Raw genomic sequence first — 27,578 nt, 5'->3', positions numbered from 1 at the left:
TTATATACCGAGGTTTAGCGCATGCCTTCACCCCGGTTTACATTGAAATGAAACAATGATACATAGAACAAGTAGTGAAACAAAAGTATATATAACAGGTCATGGAGCAGGTTGTAACAGGAAATAACTAAAATAGTTTAAGCCAAATAACTAAAATGAAAATAGAAACGAAAAACGAGGAAGGTATATACAATAGAGGGGGAGGCAGTGGGAGGAGGAAGGGGTAAATATCTGCGGAAAAGAGAAGAGGGGAGAAGTAGGTGGAGGCTTAAGGCATCATAATTGTAATTTGCTTAAGTCATCATTGAAAGTCTGGCTGAAGATCCAGGTTTTCAGTTCTTTTTTGAATGCTTTATTATCAATGATATTGGTTAGGTAGTATGGTAGGGCATTCCAGAGTTTTGGCCCAGTTATGGAGAGAGCTCTATTTCTGGTGTTCGTAAGCTTTGCCATGGGATATGTGGGTATTTCGAGAAGTCGTTTGTCAGAAGTTCTGGTGTTCCGTTGAGGTTTGTGGGGGTGGAACATTTTGCTGACTGCAGAGTTATCTGTATTGTGTACTGCGTTATGGATGATCGTCAGGGTTTTGTATTCTATTCTCTGAATGATTGGTAGCCAGTGTAGACTTTTTAATACTGGGGTGATGTGATCCGATTTTTTATTTCCGGTCAGTACTCTCGCAGCGGCATTTTGCAGTAACTGTAGTGGTTTTATGGTGGATTTGGGGAGACCTAGTAACATTGAGTTGCAATAGTCTAGGCTGCTGAAGATCAGGGATTGTAGTACTGTTCGGAATTCTTGATGGTGGAGGAGCGGTTTTAGGTGTTTTAGTACATGAAGTTTATAGAAACCTTCCTTGGTTTTGGTTGCTATGTTTGTTTTTAGGTTAAGATCTTTGTCGATCCATACGCCGAGGTCCTTTGTTAAGCTTTTTAGAGGTATGGAGATGTTTAAAGAAGGTAAATGCAGTCCTTAAGGTTCCCTGTTTCTGCATGGAAACTCTGAGGTACATCAATAGCGGAGGTACACAAGGGAGAGTTCTTGGCATCTCTTGCCTTGATAGAGGCATATCTGCACATAGCCATCAAGTCAGAGCACCAGAGATTCCTGAGGTTCATGGTCCTAAGGGAATATTTTCAGTTTTGAGCCCTTCCCTTCGGCTGGCAACGGCTCCACATACCTTCACCAAGGTAATGGTGGGGGCAGTTATCCAGATACATCTGTATCTGGATAACTGACTTATTCGTGCAAAATCAAATGATCTCTGTCGACAATCAGCACAAAAGGTATTGATGCGCTTGAAGTCTCTAGGATGGGTGGTGAGCCTAGCAACGTGCCATTTAGTCCTCTTACAAACTCTGGACTATCTGGGAGCTCAGTTTGACACACTGGCAGAGAGAGTTTCTCACAGAGAGAGATTGCTGAAATTGAAGTCAGATTAGGCTTCTGCTAGAGCTTTCGGTGCCCAAGGTCTGGGACTATTTATCGGTCTGGTTTCTATGGTATCGACATTGGAATTAATGCATTGGGCGTTCGCACATAGGCGGCCTCTGCAGGGGGGCTCTTCTCCCATTGGATTCCATTATTGGAAGTTGCAGCTTCCTCTTCTGTTGGAGGGGGAAGCCAGGGACAGTCTTTCATGGTGCTTACTTGCACCAATCTTGAGTGTGGTGTGGAATTGGAGATTCCGAATTGGATATAATAGCCACCACCAATGTACGCCTTTCTGGATGGAGGGCAGGGTGGCAAGATCAGTTGGGGCAGGGCCAGTGGTCAAAACAGAAGACATCATGGCCTATCAATCAGAAACGAGAGCAGTGCATTTCGCATTGCTTGCCTGGCTGCCAAGGTTACGCAGCCATCCAGTACAGATCCTATCAGACAATGCAATGATGGTGGACTACTTCACCCGTCAGGGCAGAACCAAGAATCAGGCAGCGGCTCAAGAGGCCCGGGAGTTGATTCTCTGGGCAGAGCTGCACTTGGAGTGGCTGGCAGCGTCTCACATCGCCAGCATGAACAACGTTCAGGTGGATTTTATCAGCTGGAGAAAGTTAGACCCTGGGGAATGGGAGCTGTCTGAGGCAGCGATGTGTCTCATTCACGGACGATGGGGATATCCTGACCAAAGTGAATATCAGGGCGTTGCGGTTTTACAGCCACTGAACAGAACACGGTATAAAGGAATCCGAGCTCTGGTGCTGCCGTGGACTCGAGGGATTCTTCTTTGTCTTCCCTCCCATGGTCTCTGGTGGACAAGGGATTATGACTGATAGAGAAACATACAGGCAACATGATCCTGGTAGCTCCAGAGTGGCAACATCAACTATGTTTCCCAGATCTAATCAACATGGCCATAGACGGGCCTCTGAGGTTCAGACATCCGTCGACACTTTTCCACCAAGGCCCAATATTTTTGGGTCAGGCGACTCAGTTCTGTCTTGTGGCTTCACTTCTGAGACGAGACAACTGAGATGGAGGGGATATTCCAAAGCGTTTATTTCTACTACGTTCTTGACGTATGTGGGAATTTGGAGGATCTTTGAGTCCTGGTCTGCTATTGACGGAATGCAGCCTCAGTCTGTTCAGGCTTTGGTGTTGCATATTTTGGATTTTCTACAGAAAAGTTCTGGTCACAGGACTGGCCTTTAACTCTGAGTGTCCAGAAAGTGACATTGGGTTGTCTCCTGGGTAAGATGCAAGGGTATCCTCTGTCCGCACATTCGGATGTTCTATGGTTCCTTCAGGGAGCTGAGAACTTGCGTCCTCAGGTGCGGAACATTTGTCCATCTTGGAATCTGAATCTAGTCCTTAGAGATTGTGTGAGGCTCGGTTTGAACTGCTAAAGAGATATATGGTTAAGGACATGACTCTTAGAGATTTTCTTGGTGGCTATTTGTTCAGCCAGGAGAATTTCAGAGCTCCAGGCACTGTTGTGTCAAGATCCCTTCCTATAGATATGTGATTCGAGGGTATCTTTATGCATGGTGCCTTCTTTTATGCCCGAAGTAGTCTCTGTATTCCATCTTAGACAGAAGAGCTTCCAGCTTTTATGGATTTGGATTCTTCTACGTCACATGTGGGGGAACTTCTCTTAGATTGGAGGCATGCAATATTGTGGTATCTAAATGTCACTTATGATTTCTATAGATCGCATCATCTCTTTGTACTGTGGAGTGGTCCAAAGAAGGGAAATAAGTCATCTTAAGGCTACAATTGTGCGGTGGCTGAAGGAAGCATTGGAGTCGACTTACGTTTCTAAAGGGCGCCCGCTGCCGGGGGGGGGGGGGGGTAGGGGAGTGTTTGAGGGCACACTTGTCGCGGTCTCAAGCAACTTCCGGGGCTGAGTCACAGCAAGTGGATTCGCATGAAATTTGCAGGGCAGCTAATGGAAGTTGTTGCCCACTTTTGCTAGGCATTATCGCTTGGATGGGGATCTGGCTTCCATGTACTTTAGTGAGAATGTTCTAAGAGTGGCACTCTCCAGATCTCACCCAAGTTAAGGGGAGCTTAGGTACATCCCAGGAGTCTGGACTGATCTGGGTATGTACAGGGAAAGGAACTTTGGTTATTACCTGCTAATTTTTGTTCCTGTAGTACCACACATCAGTCCAGAGACCCACCTATTTACCGGGGGGGGGGGAGGGAAGAGTCGGCCGCTCATATTCTTGCTTTGTGTGGAGTTGTTGGGAAGTTTTCAATGCTGATCACTTATGTTAAATTTGGGAAACGAGTTTTTCATTGTCTTTTTGGGCAACCTCGTCTTCTTCCGGCTTGGAGGGGAGCGAGTTTGCTTAGAAGCTTGTTTAGAAGTTTATGGGTGTTGCTATCATCTTGGCTTGGGGTACAGGTCAATACTGAGAGACTGCAGGTGGCATATTGGGTTATGTACAGTGTCAGTGAAACTTTCTCTGTCTGCATCTGCTGGCAGGCAGGCAAAACCGAGGAGTCTGGATTGATCCGTGGTACTACAGGACTGAAAATTAGCAGGTAAGAATCAATTTTCCTTTTTGACAGGTCCAAAACACGTAACTGAGATCCAGACGCAGCTCGGTCCACATTGTAAGGATCCAACACACAAGCTCGTGGGAGAAGGAATCTGGTTTATAATGGCTTGCTACACAAATATGCGTACTTTCAGAGCAGAATTACGTTGCATTTTATAAACTGTGTAGCAGCCTGCCGCACAGTTTATAAAATACTAGGATAAATCTCCACATGTCCACTTACGCTTGCAAATCCAGTTCCACCAAAAGGTTTGAAAATTAGACTCTCTTTTCTAACCGTTTGAGGTAAGTATTGCCCATTGGTAAAATACCATCGCTAAATAAACACGTTCCAGTAATTTAATTAAAACTTGGTTTATAATAGAAAATTAGGAACTGCATAATCCAGAATGTTCTTAGCTGTGTCAGGCAGATAATATTTAAACGTGACATTCAGGCATGGCAAATTCCCAAGTGTCAAGTCTTCTAAAATCTGATACTGTGAAAATTCCCCAGGTAATTGCAAATTAAGCCTCATTTGCCATATACCAGTCCTGGTTGTATTCAAGCCGGAATATAAAGCAGCAAGTGAAAACTGCTGGGTAAAAAAAAAGAGCCAAAAATCAAGGCCAAACAAAATCCAAAAATTGAAAATATTAAAAAAAAAAAAAAAAATAAAGTAAAAAACAAATAAGCAAAAAACAAAATCTGAAAAACAGACAAAACAGAAAAAAGTAAAAACAAAAAAACTGCAAGGACAAAAGTTTTTTTTTCTCCAGGCTTCCAGAAAATGTTGGTGCCCAAGTTTCCTAAACATTTTTCCACCCTAGCACTTAATATGTCTAAAGCATGGCTAGCTTGCTAAAGCAGTGTAAAGTAACCATCTGAAATACATTTCCTATCAAGCTTGACACCAATTTAAAAAATTGCTGCTACTCTCTGCTGCAGCGTTTGGTTAAATAATTTATTTGGCGCTATACAATAAATTGCATACAGGTGCAACATAGCCTTAGCCTGGAGAGCATAAAACATGAGCGAGTAGCTGAGACAACAAGAGATTAAGTGACTTGCCTACAGCCTCTGCAGGACTTGAGTTCAGGTGGACTGATCCAGCGCCATGCCATTACCATTAGGCCATGCCTGCTTCAGCTGGAAGAAAGAGCAGCTCAGTGGCTGTGCTTCTTACCACTCTACTAGTAACAATGTGCCTCTTGCTCCCTTCCCAATTAGCACCACAGCATTAGTTTTCAATCATTGTTGGCTGAGAAGAGAATGAAAAAGCAGGGTAGCTTGCCTGCAGGTAGTAAGATGCTGTCTTGCTGGTACAATATTTACTGGTGCCTGTAGAAGCTCTGTCTACCCCCTTCATGTTAATTCTCTGAATCCCTTCAGGTCCAGTACATGGGCTGACAAGAAAGGAAGGGAGAGCATTGGTTGGTTAATTGAAGATCTGCAGAAAAGTATTTGATCAACATTGATAACCAAGTTTTGTTAATTTTGTTTTTTTTATTTGTTTATTTTTGCTGTTGACTTTTACCCCCATACATCATTTGTGGCCTAGACAATACTTGATGTAGTCCTTCCAACCTGTTGTTTTGAACACTTTTCCCACTGGACCGTATTCTCCACTAGTCAATTCTTCTTATTTTATGGCATGTTTAAGCTATCTGCCTTTAGATCTTACTCTTGCCCCAGTCTTTTCCTGCCGCAGCTCCAGGTACAAACAAACGGCCTGTTCTCTGCTGTCTCACACTGAAAAGGTTTCTTGATGGTGTTTTCAGCAATCCTGTGTGGTGCCCAGTTCTTCAGTCTTGGCAGTAGTTGAATTGTTCCTGCCTTCAGTGGCAGTGCTGCAGTTTAAAAAAAACACAATCGCTGCGCCAGGAGCGCTTCAGATTTTAGTTTTTACTGCAGAGACAAAGCAGCTGCATTCCAGCTTGGTGTCCTCAGGGCCGAGGAACTCAGTCGAGCAGCTAACCTTGTGGCTAGGACCTGGTAAGATCATTGTCCTGCTTAAAAGCAAAAAATATCTGTTTTACAATGACTAAAAACTAAAACCTCAAGAGGGTAGTGTTGCTCCAGCTGTGGAATTTGTCTGCAAGCATCAGAGGTGAGTTCTTTCTGTACTTAGTGTGAGAAAGGGATCCTTTATAAAGATGCGCCTCCTGATTACTCAGGACAAGCGTGCTGATGTTGGATAGATAGCTGGACCATCTTAACAAACCTCTTTAGACTGGGCACTAGTTTCATGGCTAATTAAAAGGTTTCTTGAAAGCCCTTCATTTTTTCTTTCTTTCTTCTAAAAGAGAGCAGTCAGGCTTTTAGAAACAGCGCAGAGCCAGCTCTTCCTCAAGGGAGTCTGTAACACTTGAAAAGGAGCAGGCGTGCTTTTTAGACTTTTCCTCTCCAGAAGACTCAGATTTATCAGACTTGGAAAGCGAAGGCAACCAAACTGAAAGGCGGCCTTTTTGCTGACTCGGATATAAATTTTCTCACGAAACAAATTGTGCTAACTTTGAATGTTCAATTAGAAGCTACTAGAAAGGTCAATACTTCAGCACAAAATGGGTGACTTCTGATCTACTCAGCAGCGGGAAGAAATGGTTTAAAAAGTAGCACCTTATCCAGACACTAAAGTCACTACTATTCTGGGTATCCCTTGCAAGGGCTGCCAAGTCTTCGGTTCTCAGCTTGATGAGAATGGTCAAGGACTTAGCTAAGGGAGAAAAGGTTTACTTTCACCAAGAAAAAAACAAAGCGAAGAACTCAGCAGTTCAGATTTCTTCAGCAAGATGTTAAAAAGGAACAGAGATTTTTTTTCTGTTCAGATGTTCATCCATATCCAGTGGCTCTCTCACTGCGCCAAACTCACACAACATAGTTTATTCCAGGAAAGAATTTCTCTGAGCAATAACAATGACAAGTCTTCCCAAGTGTGGGTCCCAGAAGGAAGACTACAGAGATACCAGCACATCTGGAAAATGTCCAGCTCAGACTCCTATCATCAGCGTGTACCTATTAGAATTTCAAGCAATTCCAAATTAGTTTTTCTTCCTTTCCAAAATCCCAAGAGAAGGTGAAAAAGCAGTAGAAATATATTTAAGTTCATTTAACACCTAATCAAAATCCAAGTTATAGTTCCTGTTCCTTCTCAGGAATGATTTCAAGGGATTTACTCACTTTTTCATTGTTCCCCAAGTGTCAGAAGGATTTCGTTCAGTAGTAGTTCTAAAAAGATTGAATAAATTTGTCATTTGGAAAAAAAAACCTTTTGGATTTAATCCATGAGGACAAGGACATTCTTAGTGCTTTAGATTTACAAGATGCAGATGCAAATGCCATCGGAAACATTTAAGATTCACAGTTGTACAAACCATTAGCATTGTACAGCAATGTCATTCAGCTTATCATACACTCCAAGTCTTCCCCAAAGTATTGATAACTCTGAAAGCAAATGTAAGATGACAAAAGATTTTTGGGTTTTCTGTCTTAATGACATTCCCATTAGAGTCACCCTTCCAGGATGCCTCGCCTAGCACAGAGGACAGGGAATGCCTACTCTAGAAACTCAGATTTGGATTTTAAATTGGGTTTGTATTTATTTAAAAAAACATCTAATACCTGCCTCTTTCAAAAAGTTCAAAGGCATTTTATCTGAAGATCACACCCATACAAGCACCAGATTTTGTGCTAGGACAGTAATAGATTAATAAAAGAATGCTTCCTGTCATGGGACAGTTGTCAAACAGCTGAACAGCAGCAAAATCTCTTTGTAGGAGATGCAGTACTCCAGGCAGCATTTCAATTTAGAACCCGACAGAATTGGTACCTAATATCATGGCTGACATCCAGGATCCTTTGTTTTGCGTTTAGTTAACTCTAGATATAAATGAGTCACTTAATCGATAGAAATCAAGAAAAATTCTGCAACTGGAATCGGTCTGCTTTCCTTTGTGTATTTATATCATGATCAATGCCCACCAAAGAGTTAAGAAAGATTAACACACGTTTGCTGTCACCCCTATGCACACAGGCACGGTATTGTAATAAAATGCACAAGTGCTAGAACAGTGTGGTAAAGAAAATAGCATACTAGAAACACAGATTGCAACGGAGCACGAAAACATCCCTGATGCTAATTTTATCTAAAGATTGAGGTAATTTTCAAAGAGTTGCATGTGTAAAAATTAGCATATACGTGCGTAAGTAGCCTGCACTCACATAATTGCTGTTAAGCATCAAAAGTATTCATGTTCTTTAGGTTTCGTGCGCAGACATTCATGAAAAAAAAAAAAAAGGGATGGTTTAGGGGTGTTCCAGGTCAGGGCCATCAGTTATACGCACATAAGTTATTTTATAAGAGACTTGCGCACATAGTGGTGTAAATATGCATGCTTATGCTGTGCTAAGGTCACCCTTTCCTGCTAGTATTCAAAGCAGAATTATACGTCAAAGGCCAACTTCAGTGCTACACAGGCTGTTAGAAAATCAGGCTCTCTGCTGCTGCTTTCATATTTCTTGGGCTGTTCAATCTTTCTTTATAGAAAAAGCAGCTACTCATCTGCTAGAATGAGATTTCATCAAGTAATAAGACTTCTTTTGTTTGCATCATGAAGAATAAAAGGTTGCCCTGTTCCTTTCCATCTAACAAATATAACGTTTTTCAACAGTACTAGCTAGTAGCAGGTTTAAAACAAATTCTAGAAAGTATTTCAATCCATGCCTAAATTAAACTATGGACTTTGCTGCCAGAGAATGTGGTAAAGGCTATTAGTGTAGATGAGTTTATAAAAGGTTTGGTTAAGTTTCTAGAAACCAGGTCAATTAATGCATTAGGTGTCTCCACCTCCCGCTTCTGGGAGTGGCATGGACTGTCCTAGTTTAGATCTGATGGGCTTTTCCAACGGAGACAGAACACTGGGCTTGATGGACCACTGGTCTGACCCAGCATGGCACTTCTTACATTCTTAGAATTGTACCAGTTTCGACTAAGTTCATAAAATGACTTTTTGATTAATATAGAAAAGAATGTAGTTTCAGAATCAATGAAAGACCTTTTTTAATGACAACTATATCCTAAAAACTGAATATAAAATAAATTGAGGAAAAAACTCTTAGCTTATAAACTCATCTAGCTAAACAAATGACTACAAAAGCTACAACCTTAATAGTTAAAATATACATTTCTACAGCCCAAATTTTCAAAAGATGGCTCCATTAATGCAATTAAAAGAATAAATCCCAAGTAGAAAAACAATGTTTCCAAAATGAGTAACCACTCAATACAAGTTTAAGACTTCGTTGTTAACATTAGCTCACAATGCTACAAATTGCAGTTACATGTACTTAGAGTACTTAAACCTGGGCTTCCTAGACCTGCCCTGGGGACCCCACAGCCAGTCGGCTTTTCAGAAAATCCACAATGAATATACATGAGATAAATTTGCTTATCATGGAGACTCAGTATATGCAGATTTAGCATGCATATCATTGTGGATATCTTGAAAACCCTACTAGCTGTGGGGTCCACAAGACAGATTTGGGAAGCCCTGACAAACTGAGGCCCACATCAAGACCTTGAAACAGAAATTCCAAAATAGACTTAGCTAGTCTTGAATTTTGATACAACAGTGGACCTTCAGAAAGAATATCTTCTGCTAGAGGCAGAGAAAATGATTTGGCAACAGATTGCAGAAAAAGTGCTGGGAAATCCATTTTCTTGGCCAGTAAGGAGCTATTCTGAATATCTCCAATGGATAGCTCCTATCTTTTGTAAAACACTGCGCATCACTAACCCAAAAAGAAAAATATTGAGAAGGTGTAAGCTTCCTGACTGCACTAACGCAACTCTGCGGTCCTGTAATGTTTCTATTCTAATAAGCAGCCATCAGATCCATTACCAGACTCCTCAATTTAAATTGAGTATTTGTTTTCAGGTCCCATTATCCTGAATATTCATTAAATCTGCATGTCTGTTTATGGTTCTTCTTGTGATATGACATACTAAAATTACAAAAATGCTGCTCTGCCCATGTCGTGTATTCTCATTCATCGCTGATGCACATTTATACTTCCCTGTTTGTTAAGGTTGGATACAGAATTCAGTTATCTGAGCAGATCTTAATATGCACAATCACATAATAATCACATAATAATATGCCCTGCACAATCCACCTCATTAAATATGGATCTGTCCACAGACGTCAGGGATCTAGGAGCATGGCTTGACAACCAACTTAACTTTAAAAAATATATAAATACCACCACCAAAGACTGCTTCTACAAACTACAAGTCCTAAAAAAGCTAAAACCACTCCTGCACTTCAATGACTTTCGCCTCGTTATACAATCCATTATTTTTTCTAAACTCGACTACTGCAACGCAATCCTACTTGGCCTCCCCGCCAACAGTATCAAGCCTCTATAGATGGTACAAAACGCCGCAGCCAGAATCCTAACAAACACCAATAAAAGAGACCATATCACCCCCATTTTGAGCAACCTCCACTGGCTACCCATCAAACAGAGAATCCTATTTAAAACCCTAACCATTATTCATAAAGCAATACACAACATCACACCTATATCACTCCAAACCCAACTTCGTCCACACCTATTCTCCAGACCCATCAGAAGCGCTTACAAAGGCACATTAGTCGCATCTCCAGCAAAATCAATACTAAGAAAAAGAGCACTCTCAACTGCGGGACCACACCAATGGAATGCTCTCCCACCAGACCTACGCCTCGAACCCAGTCTACCAGAGTTAAAAAAAAAAAGTTAAAAACCTGGCTCTTCAGGCAAGCGTTCCAATCTCCAGAATGTAACTAGGCGCCTTTTTACTGACTCCTTTTCAGTTCCTTTCATTGTATTTTGTCACTAACACCATGTCTATATATATTTAATTTCTACACTCATTTTCTCTCAAGTTATTTAATAGTCATTTAATACATATACTATATATTTGTATACTTATTTATTATTATTCCTTTGTACCCCTAAGAGTAAATTGTTTTAGTTTGTTCCTATCTCCCTGCAATTATCATGCACTTGGTTTTAACCTAGTCAAACCACAGAACCTGGATTATCTTTGTCCACCAGTTAATTTGCAATGTTTAACCCGCTAATTATCTTTAAAATACGAAAACATTTAATGGTTCATTGTCACTGTTCAACGTTCCTTGTAAAAAGTTTAACCCGTGTATTGTTTCAAAATACGAAAACGTTAAATGGTTTATTGTTACTGTTCAATGTTCAATGTTCCTTGTAATAAGCCCCGGTCGGTCCGCACAGACCAGGGTAACTTATTGTTTCATGTAAACCGGATTGATTTGTATTGTATACAGGAATTCCGGTATATAAAAACTAAAAATAAATAAATAAATAAACGTTGAAAAGAAGCATTTGAAAAATATTCATATACTGAATACTCTCATTTCTAATATAGTCATGTGAGGGAAAACATACTTGATTGGCATGCTGACCTTGAGAAAACTTGTTTTTCTCCTTTTTCTTTTTAAAAGATTTTAAGAATGGACATTGTTGTACAGACGTAACTGGCATCTCAGAGATCTGGTGGGAGGAGGATAACCAATGGAACAGTTGTATACCATGGTACAAATTATATTGCAACGATACAGAGGATAAATTTGGTTGGGGGGGAGAGGCGCTTTATGTCCAGGATGGCCTAGAATCCAACAGGATAAAGACCATACAAAAGACTAAATGCACAGTAGAATTTTTATGGGTAGAAATCCCATGTGTTGAGTAAGAGTATAGCGACAGGAGTATATTACCATCCACCTGACCAAAATGCTGAGACATTCAATGAAATGTTAAGAGAAATCAGAGAAGCTAACCAATTTGGCAGTGCATTAATAATGGGAGATTTCAATTAACCACTATACAGAAACAGTTAATATATCTTTTCACAACACACGTTGCAAAAGATTTTTTAAACTTTTATGTGCAGAAATTTATCTCACTATGTGGACCATCATACCACCCTTGGTTGATTCAGGCAGTAAGCCACGCTTTCAACCACAATGGGTCACTTTTAATCATCGGTCCGATAGTCTTTTGAATTGCTTCAATTTTCTACTTTATTTAATTTGCTTTTTTTATTCATTTTTTGTCCATTTATAATAAAATGTCTTTTAATGATGTTAGAAGCGGAATTGCCTTACTTGAGCAGAGCGCCGCCGCGCTTCCGAGCTGTTACCTTCACTCACTTGTGCAGAGCGTCACCGCGCTTTTGTCCATTTATAATAAAATGTCTTTTAATGATGTTAGAAGCGGAATTGCCTTACTTGAGCGGAGCGCCGCCGCGCTTCCGAGCTGTTACCTTCACTCACTTGTGCAGAGCGTCACCGCGCTTCCAAACCTCTATTTTCAACACTGCCGTGCTTAGTGGGCAGGGATTTCCGATCAAAGGTGCTCGTGTAACTTAGAGCTCCTGTAGTCCGACGTACGTTTCGCAGTTGTGCTGCTTCAGGGACTCTGTCCTAATCGGAAGATTTGGGCTTAAAAACGCAAGGTTAATTCCCGCCAAAATTTCTTCAATATTTAAATGCCTTCATGTTGGCTTTCGTCTAATTCATGCAGTATGTAATGCCGACGAAAATGACAATAGATGTGAAACCACATATATTTTTTGCATATACTTTTTGCACTAACATTTTTCAACAGAAAATGTGCACCTCCCAAATGAATTGTAAATTAAGCATGATTGTAGTCTTCTCTTACCGCGTTTGGTCGCCTAGTCCTCTTACCGGCATTCTACTGAATTGCCGCGAGATCTAGGCTGATTTTATAGTATCACCCCACCACACCTGTATAACTGATTTGACAGGGGAGTGGATTCACATGAAGTGAATCCACTCAATTTCCTTGTTGAGCCCACCAGGGGTCACTGTGTGTAATTCGAAAATCCATCGTTGTTCACATTGTTGCAATTTTTTAATTCGGTCTCCCTTTCTCCAATGTGGATGAATGATTTCTAAAATGGTCCATTTGATATCAGAGAAATTGTGATTATGATCTCTGAAATGTGTCACCAATGGTTCTTCAATGCGCCCCGTGTTGATGCAGCATTTATGTTCAGTCAATCTGGTTCTGAACGGGCGCTTAGTCATGCCCACGTAAATAAGTGGGCACGGACAAAAAATGGCATACACAACAAAAGAAGATTTGCATGTTGCTTGAGGCAGGGAGATTGTCCGACCTGATGGTAAAGTAATGACAGTCTGTAATGATTTTAAAGCACAATGGGCACAATTTGCACAGGCCATAATTGTATCCTCGACATTCAGGGACTTGTGGAGGCTGGAATATGAACCACTTGGTCTTTAATATTTCTGCCTCGAGAATAAGCGATCCGAATAGGTTCCTTGAATGAAGGATGGATTTCTTGGAGAATTGCCCAGTGTCTCCGGATGGCTCTACTGATCTTTGGGGCGGCCAGTGTGTGCCACATCACCATGGTCTGTTGGTTCGAATCCTCACGTTGTCTTGGCAAAAACATAAATTCCCTGTTGGAGTAAAGGGCTCGTCGGTAAGCTTTTTTGACGCTCGACAGTGGATATCCTCGTTGCAAAAATCTTTCTGCCAAGATTTGAGACTGTTTCTTAAATTCCGAATTGTCTGTGCACAATCGCCGTATACGCATGAACTGACCAACGGGTAAATTTAACTTGAATGTGGTCGGGTGAAAACTATCGAATCTTAAAAGATTATTGCGGTCACTGGGTTTTCGATACAGAGTAGTAATGACAGAGTCTTCATTTTTGGTGATGAAAATATCCAGGTATGATATTTGTTGATCATGAAAATTCATGGTGAATTTGAGGCATGAATTCAATGAATTAAGCCAGAGATGGAATTCCTGAAGGGCTGTCTGTGATCCTTCCGATATAATGAACACGTCATCTATATATCTTTTCCAATGTTTCAAGGATAGAGACCATGGATGTTGTTGAATGTATCGATTTTCGAATGCTGTTACAAATAAATTTGCAACATCTGGAGCCATGGCGGCCCCCATGGCGGTTCCACGGATTTGTAAATAGAACTTATCTTGAAAAGAAAAGTAGTTGTGGCTCAGAGCTAGATCTAATAATTCAATAATGTACGAGGTTGGTATCCTTTGGGGACTTGGACGAGTCTTTAAGACAGCTGATATTACCGTGAGTAATTCATCCTGAGGAATTACTGTATACAGCGATTCTATGTCCATGGTGACTAACAAGCTCTGACTTGACAATGTTATGGTCGATAAGAATTGAAGCATGTGGGACGTGTCCTTAATATATGAGGGTGCTTGCGACACGAACGGTTGTAGTAATTTATCCAAAAAGATGGAGATAGGTTCTAATACTGATTCTTTAGCCGAGACTATGGGTCTTCCAGGAGGATGTTGGAGATTCTTATGGATCTTTGGTACAATGTATAGTATTGGGATCCTGGGATGTTTGTTGATCAGGAAATCACTTTCACTCTTTGTGAGAAAATTCTGTTGATACCCATATTCTACTATGCGTGTTATCTCTGCTAGGATGTTATCGGTTGGATCTTCATCAAGTTCTTGATAAAATGCTGTATTTGAAAGTTGGCGTTGTACTTCCTCAATGTATGCTGAAGTGTTCATCACTACAACCGCTCCTCCCTTGTCAGCTGGTTTTATTACTATGTCTTTTCTATCTTGTAATTGATGGAGTGCCTGTGATTCCTCTTTGGATAAATTGAAATAAGAGTGACAATTTAATTTTTCAATGTTTTCAATATCATGCATCACCAATGTGAAAAAAGTATTAATCGCTGCATCTCCCGGTGGCGGCGGGCTCCATTTCGATTTCAGTTTTACAACAGGAGTGATATTTCAATTAACCCAATACTGACTGGGTAAATATAACATCAGGACATGCTAGAGAGGTTAAGTTCCTGGATGGAATAAATGACTGCTTCATGGAGCAGTTAGTTTAGAAATTGACAAGAGAGGAAGCTATTTTAGATCTAATTCTTAGTGGAACGCAGGATTTGGTGAGAGAGGTAACAGTGGTGGGATCACTTAACAATAATGATCATAACATGATCCAATTTGACTTAATGATTGGAAAGGGGACAATCTACAAAGCTTCAAAAGGCAAGCTTTGATAAAATGAGGAAAATAGAAAAAACTGAAAGGTGTGAGCGACATTGCGGACGGGATAGAAAGTAAGGTTTGTCTTTTTTGCAGACGACACTAAGATCTGCAACAGAGTGGACACGCCGGAAGGAGTGGAGAGAATGAGACGGGATATAAGGAAGCTGGAAGAGTGGTTGAAGATATGGCAGCTGAGATTCAATGCCAAGAAGTGCAGAGTCATGCATATGGGGAGTGGAAATCCGAATGAACTGTATTCAATGGGGGGAGAAAGGCTGATGTGCACGGAGCAGGAGAGAGACCTTGGGGTGATAATTTCTAATTATCTGAAGTCGGCAAAACAATGTGACAAGGCGATAGCTAAAGCCAAAAGAATGCTGGGCTGCATAGAGAGAGGAATATCGAGTAGGAAAAGGGAAGTGATTATCCCCTTGTACAGGTCCTTGGTGATGCCTCACCTGGAGTACTGTGCTCCGTTCTGGAGACCGTATCTCCGAAAAGACAGAGACAGGATGGAGGCGGTCCAGAGAAGGGCGACCAAAAAGGTAGAAGGTCTTCATCAAATGACTTATGAGGCGAGATTGAAGAATCTAAATATGTACACCCTGGAGGAAAGGAGAAGCAGAGGTGATATGATACAGACTTTCAGATACTTGAAAGGTTTTAATGATCCAAGGACAACGACAAAACTTTTCCGTCGGAAAAAAATCAGCAGAACCAGGGGTCACGATTTGAAGCTCCAGGGAGGAAGACTCAGAACCAATGTCAGGAAGTATTTCTTCACGGAGAGGGTGGTGGATGCTTGGAATGCCCTTCCGGAGGAAGTGGTGAAGACCAGAACTGTGAAGGACTTCAAAGGGGCGTGGGATAAACACTGTGGATCAATAAAGTCTAGAGGACGTGAATGCATATGGAAAAAAAGGTTTGCATTCACCAAAAAGCAGGGAGTAGCTTGCTTGTTACGGCGGTTACTACCCCAAACCAAATAAGCCTGATACTTCACTTTCAGTGTATATCCAGCATAGCTCTCTGCTTCAACGGCAAGGGAGTAAGACTGATACTTTACGCATATCCAGCATAGGTCTCTGCTTCAACGGTAGGGGAGAAAGACTGATACTTTACGCATATCCAGCATAGGTCTCTGCTTCAACGGCAGGGGAGAAAGACTGATGCTTCACACACATCCAGCATAGCTCTCTGCTTCAACGGCAGGGGAGAAAGACTGATACTTTACGCATATCCAGCATAGGTCTCTGCTTCAACGGTAGGGGAGAAAGACTGATACTTTACGCATATCCAGCATAGGTCTCTGCTTCAACGGCAGGGGAGAAAGACTGATGCTTCACACACATCCAGCATAGCTCTCTGCTTCAACGGCAGGGGAGAAAGACTGATACTTTACGCATATCCAGCATAGGTCTCTGCTTCAACGGCAGGGGGAATGAAGAAAAGAGGATCTATGTACAGACAACAAAAAAGGACTGAATTACATAGTCTGGGAAAACAAATAAGCATGGGTGTAGCTTGCTTATTGCGGCGGTTACCACCCCTAACTAATTAAGCTAAATATTTCACATAGATGCAGTCCCAACACTGCTCTCTGCATTAATGGTGGGGGTGGAAGGGAAATAGAACCAAAAGGTTACTAAGAGCCAAGAGTTAACAGATAAGTATGAGAAAAAAATGTGCATAGCTTGCTGGGCAGACTGGATGGGCCATTTGGTCTTCTTCTGCCGTCATTTCTATGTTTCTATGTGCAGCTTCAAAGGTTAAGAATGTACAACAAGCATGGACATTGTTTAAAAATACCATCTTAGAAGTGCAGTCCAAATGTATTCCATGCATTAAGAAAGGTGGAAGGAAGACCAAACGATTACTGTCACGGTTAAAAGGCGAGATGAAAAAGTAATTTTAGCTAAAAAAAAATTTCCTTCAAAAATTGAAAGGAGGATCTATCTGAAGAAAATAGGGAAAAGTATAAGCATTGTCAAGTTAAATGTAAAATATTGATAAGACAAGAGATAATTTGAAATGAAGTTGGCCAGAGAGGCAAAAATTCAAAACGCTTTAAGCAGGAAACCTGTGAGAGTTGGTTGGACCATTAGATGATCGAGGGATTAAAGGGGTACTTAGGGAAGATAAAGCTATCGCAGAAAGACTAAATTAATTCTTTGCTTTTGTGTTTAATAATGAGGATGTTGGGGAGGTAATGGTTCTGGAGACAGTTTTCAAAGGTGATGACTAGAATGAACTGAACCAAATCACGGTGAACCTGGAAGATGTAGTAAGCCAGATTGACAAACTGAAGAATAGCAAATCACCTGGACTGGATGGTATACATCCAGAGGGTTCTGAAAGAACTCGAAAATGAAATTTCAGATCTATTAGTAAAATTTGTAACCTATCATTAAAATCGGCATTGTACCTGAAGACTGGAGGGTGGCCAATGTAACCCCAATATTTAAAAAGGGCTCTAGAGGTGATCCAGGAAACTAGACCAGTGAATCTGATTTAAGTGCTGGGAAAAATAGTTGAAACTATTCTAAAGAATAAAATTACAGAAGATATAAATAGAAATGGTTTATTGGGACACAGCCAGCATGGATTTACCCAAGGGAAGTCTTGCCTCACAAATCTTCTACCTTTTTTTGATGGAGTTAACATGTGGATAAAAGTGAACTGGCAGATTTAGTGTATTTGGATTTTGAGAAGGCAACTGACAAAGTCCCTCATGAGAGGCTTCTAAGAAAACTAAAAAATCATGGGATAGGAGGCAATGTCCTTTCATGGATTGCAAACCAGTTAAAAGACAGGAAACAGTAGAATTAAATGGTCCGTTTTCTCAGTGGAAAAAGGTAAACAGTGGAGTGCCTCAGGGATCTGTACTTGGACCGGTGCTTTTCAATATATTTATAAATGATCTGGAAAGGGATATGATGATCAAATGTGCAGGTGACACAAAATTATTTAGTTAAATCACATGCGGACTGTGATAAATTGCAGGAGGACCTTGTGAGACTGGAAGGTTAGGCATCCAAATGACAGATGAGATTTAATCTGGATAAGTGCAAGGTGATAAAGGGAAAAATAACCCATGCTGTAGATACACGATGTTAGGTTCCATATTAGGAGCTACCACCCAGGAAAAAGATCTAAGAGTCAGGGTGGATAATACATTGAATTAGTCAGCTTAGTGTGTTGCAGTCAAAAAAGAAAACAATACTAGGAATTAATAGGAAGAGAATGCTGAATAATATGCAGAATGTCATAATGTCTCTAACATTTCTTGGTGATATGTGCAGATTCGCTCTCCTGTGTACTTTTATGCATACAGACCCCGGGATAATTTTTAGAAAGTCCATTTACACGGATATATGTTTTGAAAATTGACTCCTTAAAGTTCCATTTATAGCTTCAAAAATGTGTTAAATTGACAAATGGCCATCTGTTTGTATCTCATTTGGAAGACAAGTTACATCAAGGTGCAGTAATTCCCCTCTCATGGTATTGCTATGATGACTCTTACAGTACAGACTGGGGTCTGATAGAAGAAGAATTTTGCCTAACCCTCAATTCTGTTTGTTGACTCTCATGCTAGTATGCACCTTCCCTCCCACATTACATAAACATTTGTAACTGTATGATTGTGTTTAAATGTCTAGCTAACAGTTTTTCTGAGAGCGCTTTTGGTTATATGGTGATTGTCTCCTTTTTGTTTTTTCTTAGATATAAGTACTTGGCACTAGGCACAAGATAACTTGTTTGACTTACTAGAAAGAGAATTAATAAGACAAAAACTCATTTTTTCTTTGTACAGTTTTTTTAAACATTATTTTGTCCTTTAAATCCGTTTTAAAAATCTGTTTTTCTTTCCTTTCAGACAAAAGATAGTTTGATGGCAAATGGTAAGCTTGATGAAGATGATGATTACGAAGAAGATGAAGATTTAATGTGGCGGCCCCCGAAGGAGGAAACTGACTTTGATGATGATCTCTTAGAGTATGATCAGGAACATATAAAGTTCATTGATAGTATGCTAATGGGGTCAGGGGCGTTTGTGAAGAAGATTCCTCTTTCTCCATTTTCCACCACTGATTCTTGCAACATGTGGAGGATTCCAAAAAAAGCGTCCCTGGGTATTGAACAGTTGTCCTCCGATTTTGATGACTTTGACTACAGTTCTTGGGATGCGATGTGTTATCTGGATCCGAGCAAGGCTGTTGAAGATGATGACTTTGTAGTGGGCTTCTGGAATCCATCAGAAGAAAACTGTGGTGCTGACACGGGGAAGCAGTCTATCTCCTATGACTTGCACACAGAGCAATGCATTGCGGATAAAAGTATTGCCGACTGCGTAGAAGCCCTGCTGGGCTGCTACCTGACTAGCTGTGGTGAAAGAGCTGCCCAGCTCTTTCTCTGTTATTTAGGCCTCAAGGTGCTCCCTGTGGTCAAAATGGCTGGAGGCTGCAGCACTTTGAGTTCCAGCAGGGAAAACTTCCACAGTCATAGAAAGAATCTTACAGTAAACTCTGTTGTCTCTGGAGCTCCTTCAGAGCCTTCTCTCAAAGATACAGAATATGGTTCTTTAAAGATTCCTCCAAGGTGTATGTTTGATCATCCAGACGCAGAGAAAACCCTCAGTCACCTTATATCTGGCTTTGAAAACTTTGAGGAGAAAATCAACTACAGGTTTAAGAATAAGGCCTATCTTCTTCAGGCCTTTACTCATGCCTCCTACCACTACAATACTATTACGGGTGAGCAGTCTTAGATTTTTCATTGTAAGTATTCGTTACAGCTTTACAAGGAAGCAAAATTTCGTACCCCTGGATTTTCGAAAGAACCTCTGGGTATGATCAGCAGTGGTACAGTTACATAATGTTCCTTGTCACGTGGAGTTCAAGTTTCTCAAAGCCCTTGTCCGCATGGCTAAATATACACACGAGCTTCCGTGCTACATGTCCTTTTAGCAGGGGTCAGAAAGAGGCGTTCCTGAGCGGGTGTGTTAGGTTGGGGAGGAAAACAACACGCACACTTAGAAAGCATGCATTTCATTTCGCTACCCGCTGCTGTCTGCCCCCAACAGCAGTTGTAAAGTGCGTGTGAGGGCTTTTAGCCACTTCATTTTCACAGAGAGATTGCCCAGGTCTGTGCGGTAAAAGTACCCACTTTGTCGGCTGCACGGGCTATTTGAAAAGTGTCCCCCACCCAAAAAAAAAAAAAATTAGTATTTTGAAGCAAAAGGCATTTGCACAAAATAAAATCTAAACCCGAGTCTTATGCAAAAATAGCAACAGATTCCATCAGTAAAGAATTCAGTCTCCTCAGTAATATGATCAGTTGATGTTAATATTTACCCTCCCCCCCTTTAACTTCCACACACGCATGGCCTGCACATTCAGCTTCATGTGCTTGTGTGCATGTACATGCACTAATATTAGGGCAAAAAGTCTCTGGAGAAGCAGTTTTAAATAGCACCTTTCAGCTACTAACTGTACAGTTTTTATTTATGCAGCAATTACTTGAGCTCGGGTAGATCTTTGAAAGACGACAAAAGCTATCAAAATAAATCTTTGTGGGGCATGACAGCAGTTTAGTGTCCACTAACTCGGCATATGCAGTCCGTGCAGTTAGAGTAGCTTTAGTTTGCTACCCAGAAGAAATCTGGACTACCTTCAGATGTGCATTTACTGTCATTCTGCTTTGTTATGCAAGTGTCTGTTTCATGAAACAGATCAGGAAAAGGTGATCTTCAGCAGCACCATGGCCCTCTTTTCCTCCTCCAGCGCTTTCTTTGAGAGAACGTACATGATCGCCGCATGAATAGCTGAATAGAGATCTTTTTAATGTTTAAACGCATGCTGCTGCGGCCTCTTATTTCAAAATGTTTGTTTTTGCTGGATTGAAACATACAGTATAATGTTTGAACTTCCTTTTGCTTCTAATTCTTTGTTTTTTAAAGTTTATTGGAGCACAGCAAGGTGAAATTGAGTAAGATGATTGTGGTTACAGATAATCACCTGATTGCACTTTCAAGAGAAGCTTGGAAAAAAACTAATAGGCACCAATAAATGGCTAGGGCTTTTCATGTCCCGGGTTGTAAGGACGTGCTCTTCATACCTAATATGCTTGGACAAGCACTGATTTAACATAAGGAGACACTTCAACTTGGCTAGCTCAAAAGTTGGCCAAGCTGAAAAGCCCTCTTTGTGGGGGTTTTAGCACTAGTGTACAGTACTGTAACATCCTGAAAAAAAAAGAAACAAACTTTTATAGTGAGCTTCCTTCATGACATGGAGATTAGCACGTCTACCAATGGGGTTCTTGTTCTTCCTCAGTGCTGTTCCAGCTGTAGTCTTTTATGCTAGAGTCTAGATGCAAGGGGCTTAGGTTTAGAGGCCTGCCTGCCAGGCCCTGTACACGCAAAAGGAAGCCCTAAAAAGCTGGAACAGTAACTTTACTTAAAAGGTATTTTCACTGTTGGGCAGCATTTTAGCACTCGAAATCTGCAGAGGATTTCAGATTGGTTGACTTTGAATTGGCTAAGTTAATTTGCCTTTTTAAAGTGCTATTTCAGTTTAGCCTACCTGAAAGACAACATGCTATCTCAGGTTTGGATAGCACTAAAATTGTCATACTATGTAACCTGTTGAGGGTAAAAACACTTTTTAAAATAGTTATTTTCTGTAATTTCAGGGGTTAACACATGCCGTGCATTCTTTCCATTTTTTTTTGTGCTCAGACGCCTGCTTAATAGGGACATTCCCCTGACAAAGGAACTTGGCTCCCCCATCAGCTGTCTCCCCAGTCTGGCTGGACCACTTTGACTAGTTGGAGGGAAAGGGCACTTGGCACTTGCCCACTCTGAAATTGGCTGTGCCCCCTTCCTCCATCGAAACATTTCTGGAGCCGCCGTTGCTGCTTGGCCAAGCCGGGAGTTTACGTTTCCTGATTTGTTTCCAAATGGATCCAGCAACGAGTGGGAGGGCAGCTGAGAACACAGCACCCAAATAAACCCTTGCAGTTGTAAAGATATTATTATTTTATAAGATTTGTGTAAAATTGTTAGGTAGGACTGGAAAGAAAATATTTTTAACGTAAACTCTTTCATCTTCCTTTACTTGGGTTGATTTTTATGTCAAAGATTGCTACCAGCGTTTAGAATTCCTCGGAGATGCAATTTTGGACTACCTCATAACCAAGCACCTTTATGAAGACCCGCGGCAGCATTCTCCCGGCGTTCTGACTGACTTACGGTCAGCTCTCGTCAACAACACCATCTTTGCATCACTAGCTGTGAAGTATGACTACCACAAGTATTTCAAGGCCGTCTCTCCGGAGCTCTTCCATGTTATCGATGACTTTGTACAGTTCCAACTCGAAAAGAACGAAATGCAAGGAATGGATTCTGAGGTATGGGGGACGTAAAGTGTTTTCTGTGCATTCTAGCAAAGTGTCCTGGTTCCCATGGAAATTCTGAGCTTGATTATTGGTAATCATGTTGGCTATTGTTCTGTATGTTTTGTATAGCACGTTTGCGTGAAACAAAACCGTAAGTGTCATGGGTTGGCCTGAATATTCTCCCCCGAACATTCATCTTATTTACGTGGCTTGGAAATTGCATAAAATTAAAACCACAGTTCTAAGAGCACTCAGTATGAAATTTGTGGTACATAAGTCCAAGATGGCCCCTAACTTTCCATAGTATAGAGTTTGAGTAAGTGATGTACAAATTGTGATACATTTTATTGGATCAAACTTCTATAAGATGATGCTTTTTATCTATGCAACTGTCCATACATAGGAATATACACACGATCAGATTTGTAGGAGGTTCTTAAAAGTTGTGGCACTAGACATAGAAATTTAAAAAAAAAATCCTTTTCTCCATTCACATAAAAAACCCACACAACAAAGCATATTCACTGCTGTAAATGACAATCAAATGGTTTAGATTAAAAAGCAGTTATTTGCTGCTTGTTGAGGTTATACAAATATATTATATAGGTTTAAAATGGGAAGAGATACACAGCGAGTCAAAAGGCATAATAAAGCAGAGAGCTCTGGATACTGTCTAACTCCTGCAATATGAGAAGGTTTGATTAGGCTATGTGCGACTGCTTTGGCTACCAGAACATAATGAGGGCAGCACTCAACGTGCTAGCACGTTCATTACGAGGGAGTGCTGACAATGCCTTGAATTACATTAACACGGTTACTTTTCTAGCTCTTTAATGGAAGTCTTCCTACATAAATATCTTGGTTATTTCTACAGAGCAGGTGAAGAGCTCAGCTACAAAGCAATTCAGCTTTCTTTATTGCTTTATTTTTCTTTGTATGCATGCACACATTTGGAGCAGGCCTGCTAGAGATAAATTACTCAAATAAATGCTATTCTAATGAAAACGGAGAATTCCTTTCTGACTCCAACCACATAGTCTTCATGTTCTGATCTAAATATCAGTTTCTGAATGGCAAATGACATGAAAATGCAAAGTGTTTGGTGTTCATTATTTTACACTTTAAGCAAAAACTGCAATAGAATAATTAATGTATTAAAAAAATATATATATTAAAACAGATTAGAAAAGGTACAGAGAAGAGCAACAAAAATTGCAAAGGGAATGGAAAATCTCCCTTATGGAGAGAGGCTAAACAGATTAGGGCTCTTTAGCTTGAAAAAGAGGCAATAGAAGGAATATGAATGGGGTGGAATGGGTAAATAGGGCAATACTATACAAAATACCACATACAAAATAAATCAAGAATATTAAATAAAAAATAACTATTACTTTGCTCATATGGTATCTTACTGTAGATGACCCACACTATTTAACAAACTGTAATTATAGCAATATAAAAAGAGGTTGTCATATACAGCTACCGTTCCATCAGCAACATCCCAGCGGTGCCCCAGTGTAATCATAGCCCTCCTTAGAAAAAATGTCCAGATGGAGTCTCTATTGATTTATTTTAATAAGTTTTAATTACATAAGAAAATGTATCTATTTATTTATTTATTTATTTAAAATTTTTATATACCGGCATTCATGTTGCAAACACATCATGCCTGTTTACATATAACAGGGGTGTACAATGAACAGTTGAATAACCTATTAGTGTAGAAGGAAGCAGTTACAAATAACAAGGTAATAGAACTGGGAGAAGAGAAGAAAAGGGAGAGAATTAGGTATAGGTATTTACATTAGTAATAACATTAATTAGTAATGTTAATTAATTAATTAATTAGTAATAACTATAATTAATAATAATTATTATATTTGTTATTATAATAATGTTATTATAATTATAATGTTTAATGTTTAATTAATGTTTAATATTAATGTTTAATATAATTAATTATTATTATAATTAATTATTATTATAATTAATAATTATTATATAACTAATATATTAATAACATTAATTAATAATACTTAATATAATTACTCCTTCTTCTCCTTCCTCCTTCTTATATTTGTTCTTCTCTGTTCTTCTCCTTTCTTCTCCGTTTCCTGTTTCCTTCCTGTTTCTCTCCTGTTTCCTTTCTTCTCCTGTCTCCTCCCCTTCTTCTCCTGTTCTTCTCCTCCGTTCTTATCCTTCCTCCTCCTTCCTTCGTCCTCCCCTTCCTTCGTCCCCCCTCCTCCCCCCTCTCGCTGCTCCCCGCCCTGGCTCCCCCGTTCCCTCTCCCCCCGACATGGACCTGTTTTGCCCTTCTCATCGGGTTCCTCTTTCCTTTCTCTTTTGCTTTTCGTCACGTCAAAGTGGGTTACATTCAGGTATTATAGGTATTTCCCTGTCCCCAGAGGGCTTACAATCTTTGTTGCATGCCGGCACTGGAAACTCAAAGTGCATTTAAATTACTGATCTGACCTACAAAATATCCATTCGTGACCATAAAGCACTATTCAAAGAATCCAATTGTATGACGGAAACGAAGAAAAGGGCACATGGAGTTAACCTGCTCGGTGGTAATTACTACAGTATGCATGGGGATAACTACCCTTAACAATTAGCCTTGTTGCTTTTGATGCAACTGCAACATTGCTCTCTGCTTTGACGGCAGGGGGAGGGGAATTGGATTCAGACGACAAGTAGTTTGGGCCCCAATTTTTAAGGTATGGGGTACTGATATGCATACATGACAGAAAAAGCACAGGACTGCTTCGATGGCCAAGACCAAAAGGAAAGCATGTTAAGAGGCATTGTCTGAGTTTTCAAGAAGGCTCCTTACCCAGTAAAAATGTTGCAGTGTTAATATATAAGACTTGGGGGTAACCTGCACGGAGTGGCATTTACTACCCTTAACAGAAACATGAGCATAACCTGCACAGATCAAACAGAAAAAATGCTTTACACCACACATTTTACTCCGCCAAAATTTAAAATCTGAAATATACCCTTAATGGAGGAAAAAGACCTCAGAGCCCAAGTGTAGGTATTCACCAAGATTTTTACACATTTACGAGTGAGCTGATCATTGGTCTTTAAAAAACCTCTAATATTCCTTTATTGTACATTTTTTAATTGTTCTGCATATCAGGGGTAACCTGCAAGGAGCAGCAGTTACTACCATAAGAAACTTGCTGGACAGACTAGATGGACCATTTGGTCTTTTGCTGTCATCAATACTATGTTACTATATTATGGTAAGAAAACCGGGGTGAAAAAACATAAGAGCCAGTACCTAACTTAGAAGGCCATCATATTTAGCGCTCTAAACATTCGCTAAATTGCTGCTTCATGTACAAAACATAACGCTTAGCGTAACAATACTTTACTTTTTAAAAAAAAATAATCATTGGTCTCTGAAATGTCTAAAAAGTTTGTATATTTTTTTGTTTGTTAGTATAAATATAAATATTGGGCAAAAAACTTATCTTAAGAGCGTAGACAGAATAATCCAATTTTTTTTATTTTTAAGATATAGGATTGTAGTGGAAGCATCCAGATGCAAAACCACCAGAGCGCCTGATGCGCATTTTGATTCTTCTCAGGGGCATTGGGTCTTTACTACAATGTTGAAAAAAACAAGGCTTCCATTAATAAGAAACTTTTACACACACGGGAGAATTTTCAAAGGGCCATACACGTAAAAATCGGGACTTATACGCGCTGCACTCATTTTCAAAAGGGCCCGGCCACGCACGTAATTCCCAAAATACACTTTCCTAGCGTGTAGCAGATGGACTCAAAACAAATGGGTATAGTGTGCTCGTGCTAGCAGTTGGAGACGGATCTGACGTCAGCACGGGTACATATACCCCCGCAGGAAGTGCAGCAATTCAGTAATTTCCGTCTCCAAAGCAGTTTGGAGCTACCTCACGCTCGCTGAGCGTGTTTCCAAATTCGAACGACTAAATTCCTAGAAGAAACCTATTGAAGACAAGCCCCGCACTCCTGTGGTGAGGCCCTCGCCCAGTTGAGTTCTCCCAAGCTGACTTCCGTGGTCCCTCGGATGTAAGTGCCTCGGTCCGGTGGCCGGTTCGCGGCAGGGACCTAGCCCCCGAGCGAGAAGGGCTCGGGCGCAGCTTGGTCCCCGAGCGAGACAAGTTCGGGTGCGGCCTAGAGGCAGCCTCGGTCCCGGCGTGGACTTGGCCCCCGAGTGAGAAGGGCTCGGGCGCTCCTTGGCCCCCGAGCGAGACGAGTTCGTGCGCGGCCTAGAGGCAGCGGGCGCACTTCCTTATGCGCGGTGGTTGAAGTATACTGCCCCCGCAGCCGGAGACCGCCCGGGTTGCAACCGGGAAGCGCCGAAGACAAGGTAAGGCGTATATCTTTACTTGGTCTCCGAGGAAGTGTGGATTTGCTGGCCTGCCTACGGGGCAGTACGCCAAGGAGGTTGCCTTTTTGCCTGCCTATTCAACTTCGCCGCTGAGCGATAGGCGCATGTTGTTAGCGCACGCGATAGGCGCACGTTTACAAGCCGCCCGGGATAGGCGCACGTTTACAAGACGCCCGTGGATAGGCGCACGTTTACAAGACGCCCGTGGATAGGCGCATGCTGTTAAGCGCTCTTGTTAGGCGCACTTATTGGGCGACACCGGATTTCAGGCGAATGGAGCATAAGAAAGCCCATGCAGCCGCAGGGCCGGCACCCCCAGAATCTGGCATGAAAGCTCTAAGCCTCTGCTCAGCATGCAACCTCAGAGCCACACAGAGCGAGGAAGCAGACTCACTATGTGAGGAGGCCATGGGAGTCCCAGGACAGGACCGGCCCCAGCCCAGCGGTTCCTCAGGGAGCACACCGGACTTAGGGGGGCCGCGGCGAGCAACCAGGGAACCTAAGAGACCTGGTGCCCCTGCGGCCAGATCCGGCTTCGCTTTCCTGGGTAGAATTATTCAAAGGGATTCACGCCTTTGTCCACTCATCACCTGACAGCCCCGCTTATGGGGATTCGGATTGCTCCCAGGACAGTGAGGAGCCCCCCGAGGAGGGTGAACTTCCCTCGGAA

The 27,578-nt window shown here is 41.1% G+C and overlaps 1 protein-coding gene across 1 annotated transcript in view; it reads left to right on the top strand.

Annotated features, from left to right (window-relative positions):
* The window catches only part of LOC115089278 (endoribonuclease Dicer-like), a 109,497-nt gene that overhangs the window by 65,927 nt on the left and 15,992 nt on the right, over nucleotides 1-27,578 (top strand). The window contains exons 8-9 of the mRNA XM_029597400.1: nucleotides 19,007-19,883; nucleotides 22,271-22,539. Coding sequence (XP_029453260.1) covers nucleotides 19,007-19,883; nucleotides 22,271-22,539 — 1,146 coding nt within the window. The remainder of the gene's footprint in view (nucleotides 1-19,006; nucleotides 19,884-22,270; nucleotides 22,540-27,578) is intronic.

This window comes from Rhinatrema bivittatum, chromosome 4 (genome assembly GCF_901001135.1).
Source record: "Rhinatrema bivittatum chromosome 4, aRhiBiv1.1, whole genome shotgun sequence".
Classification (NCBI taxonomy): domain Eukaryota; kingdom Metazoa; phylum Chordata; class Amphibia; order Gymnophiona; family Rhinatrematidae; genus Rhinatrema; species Rhinatrema bivittatum.
Note: the sequence above shows the minus strand (reverse complement) of the source record. Positions and strands in the feature narration are given on the sequence as shown.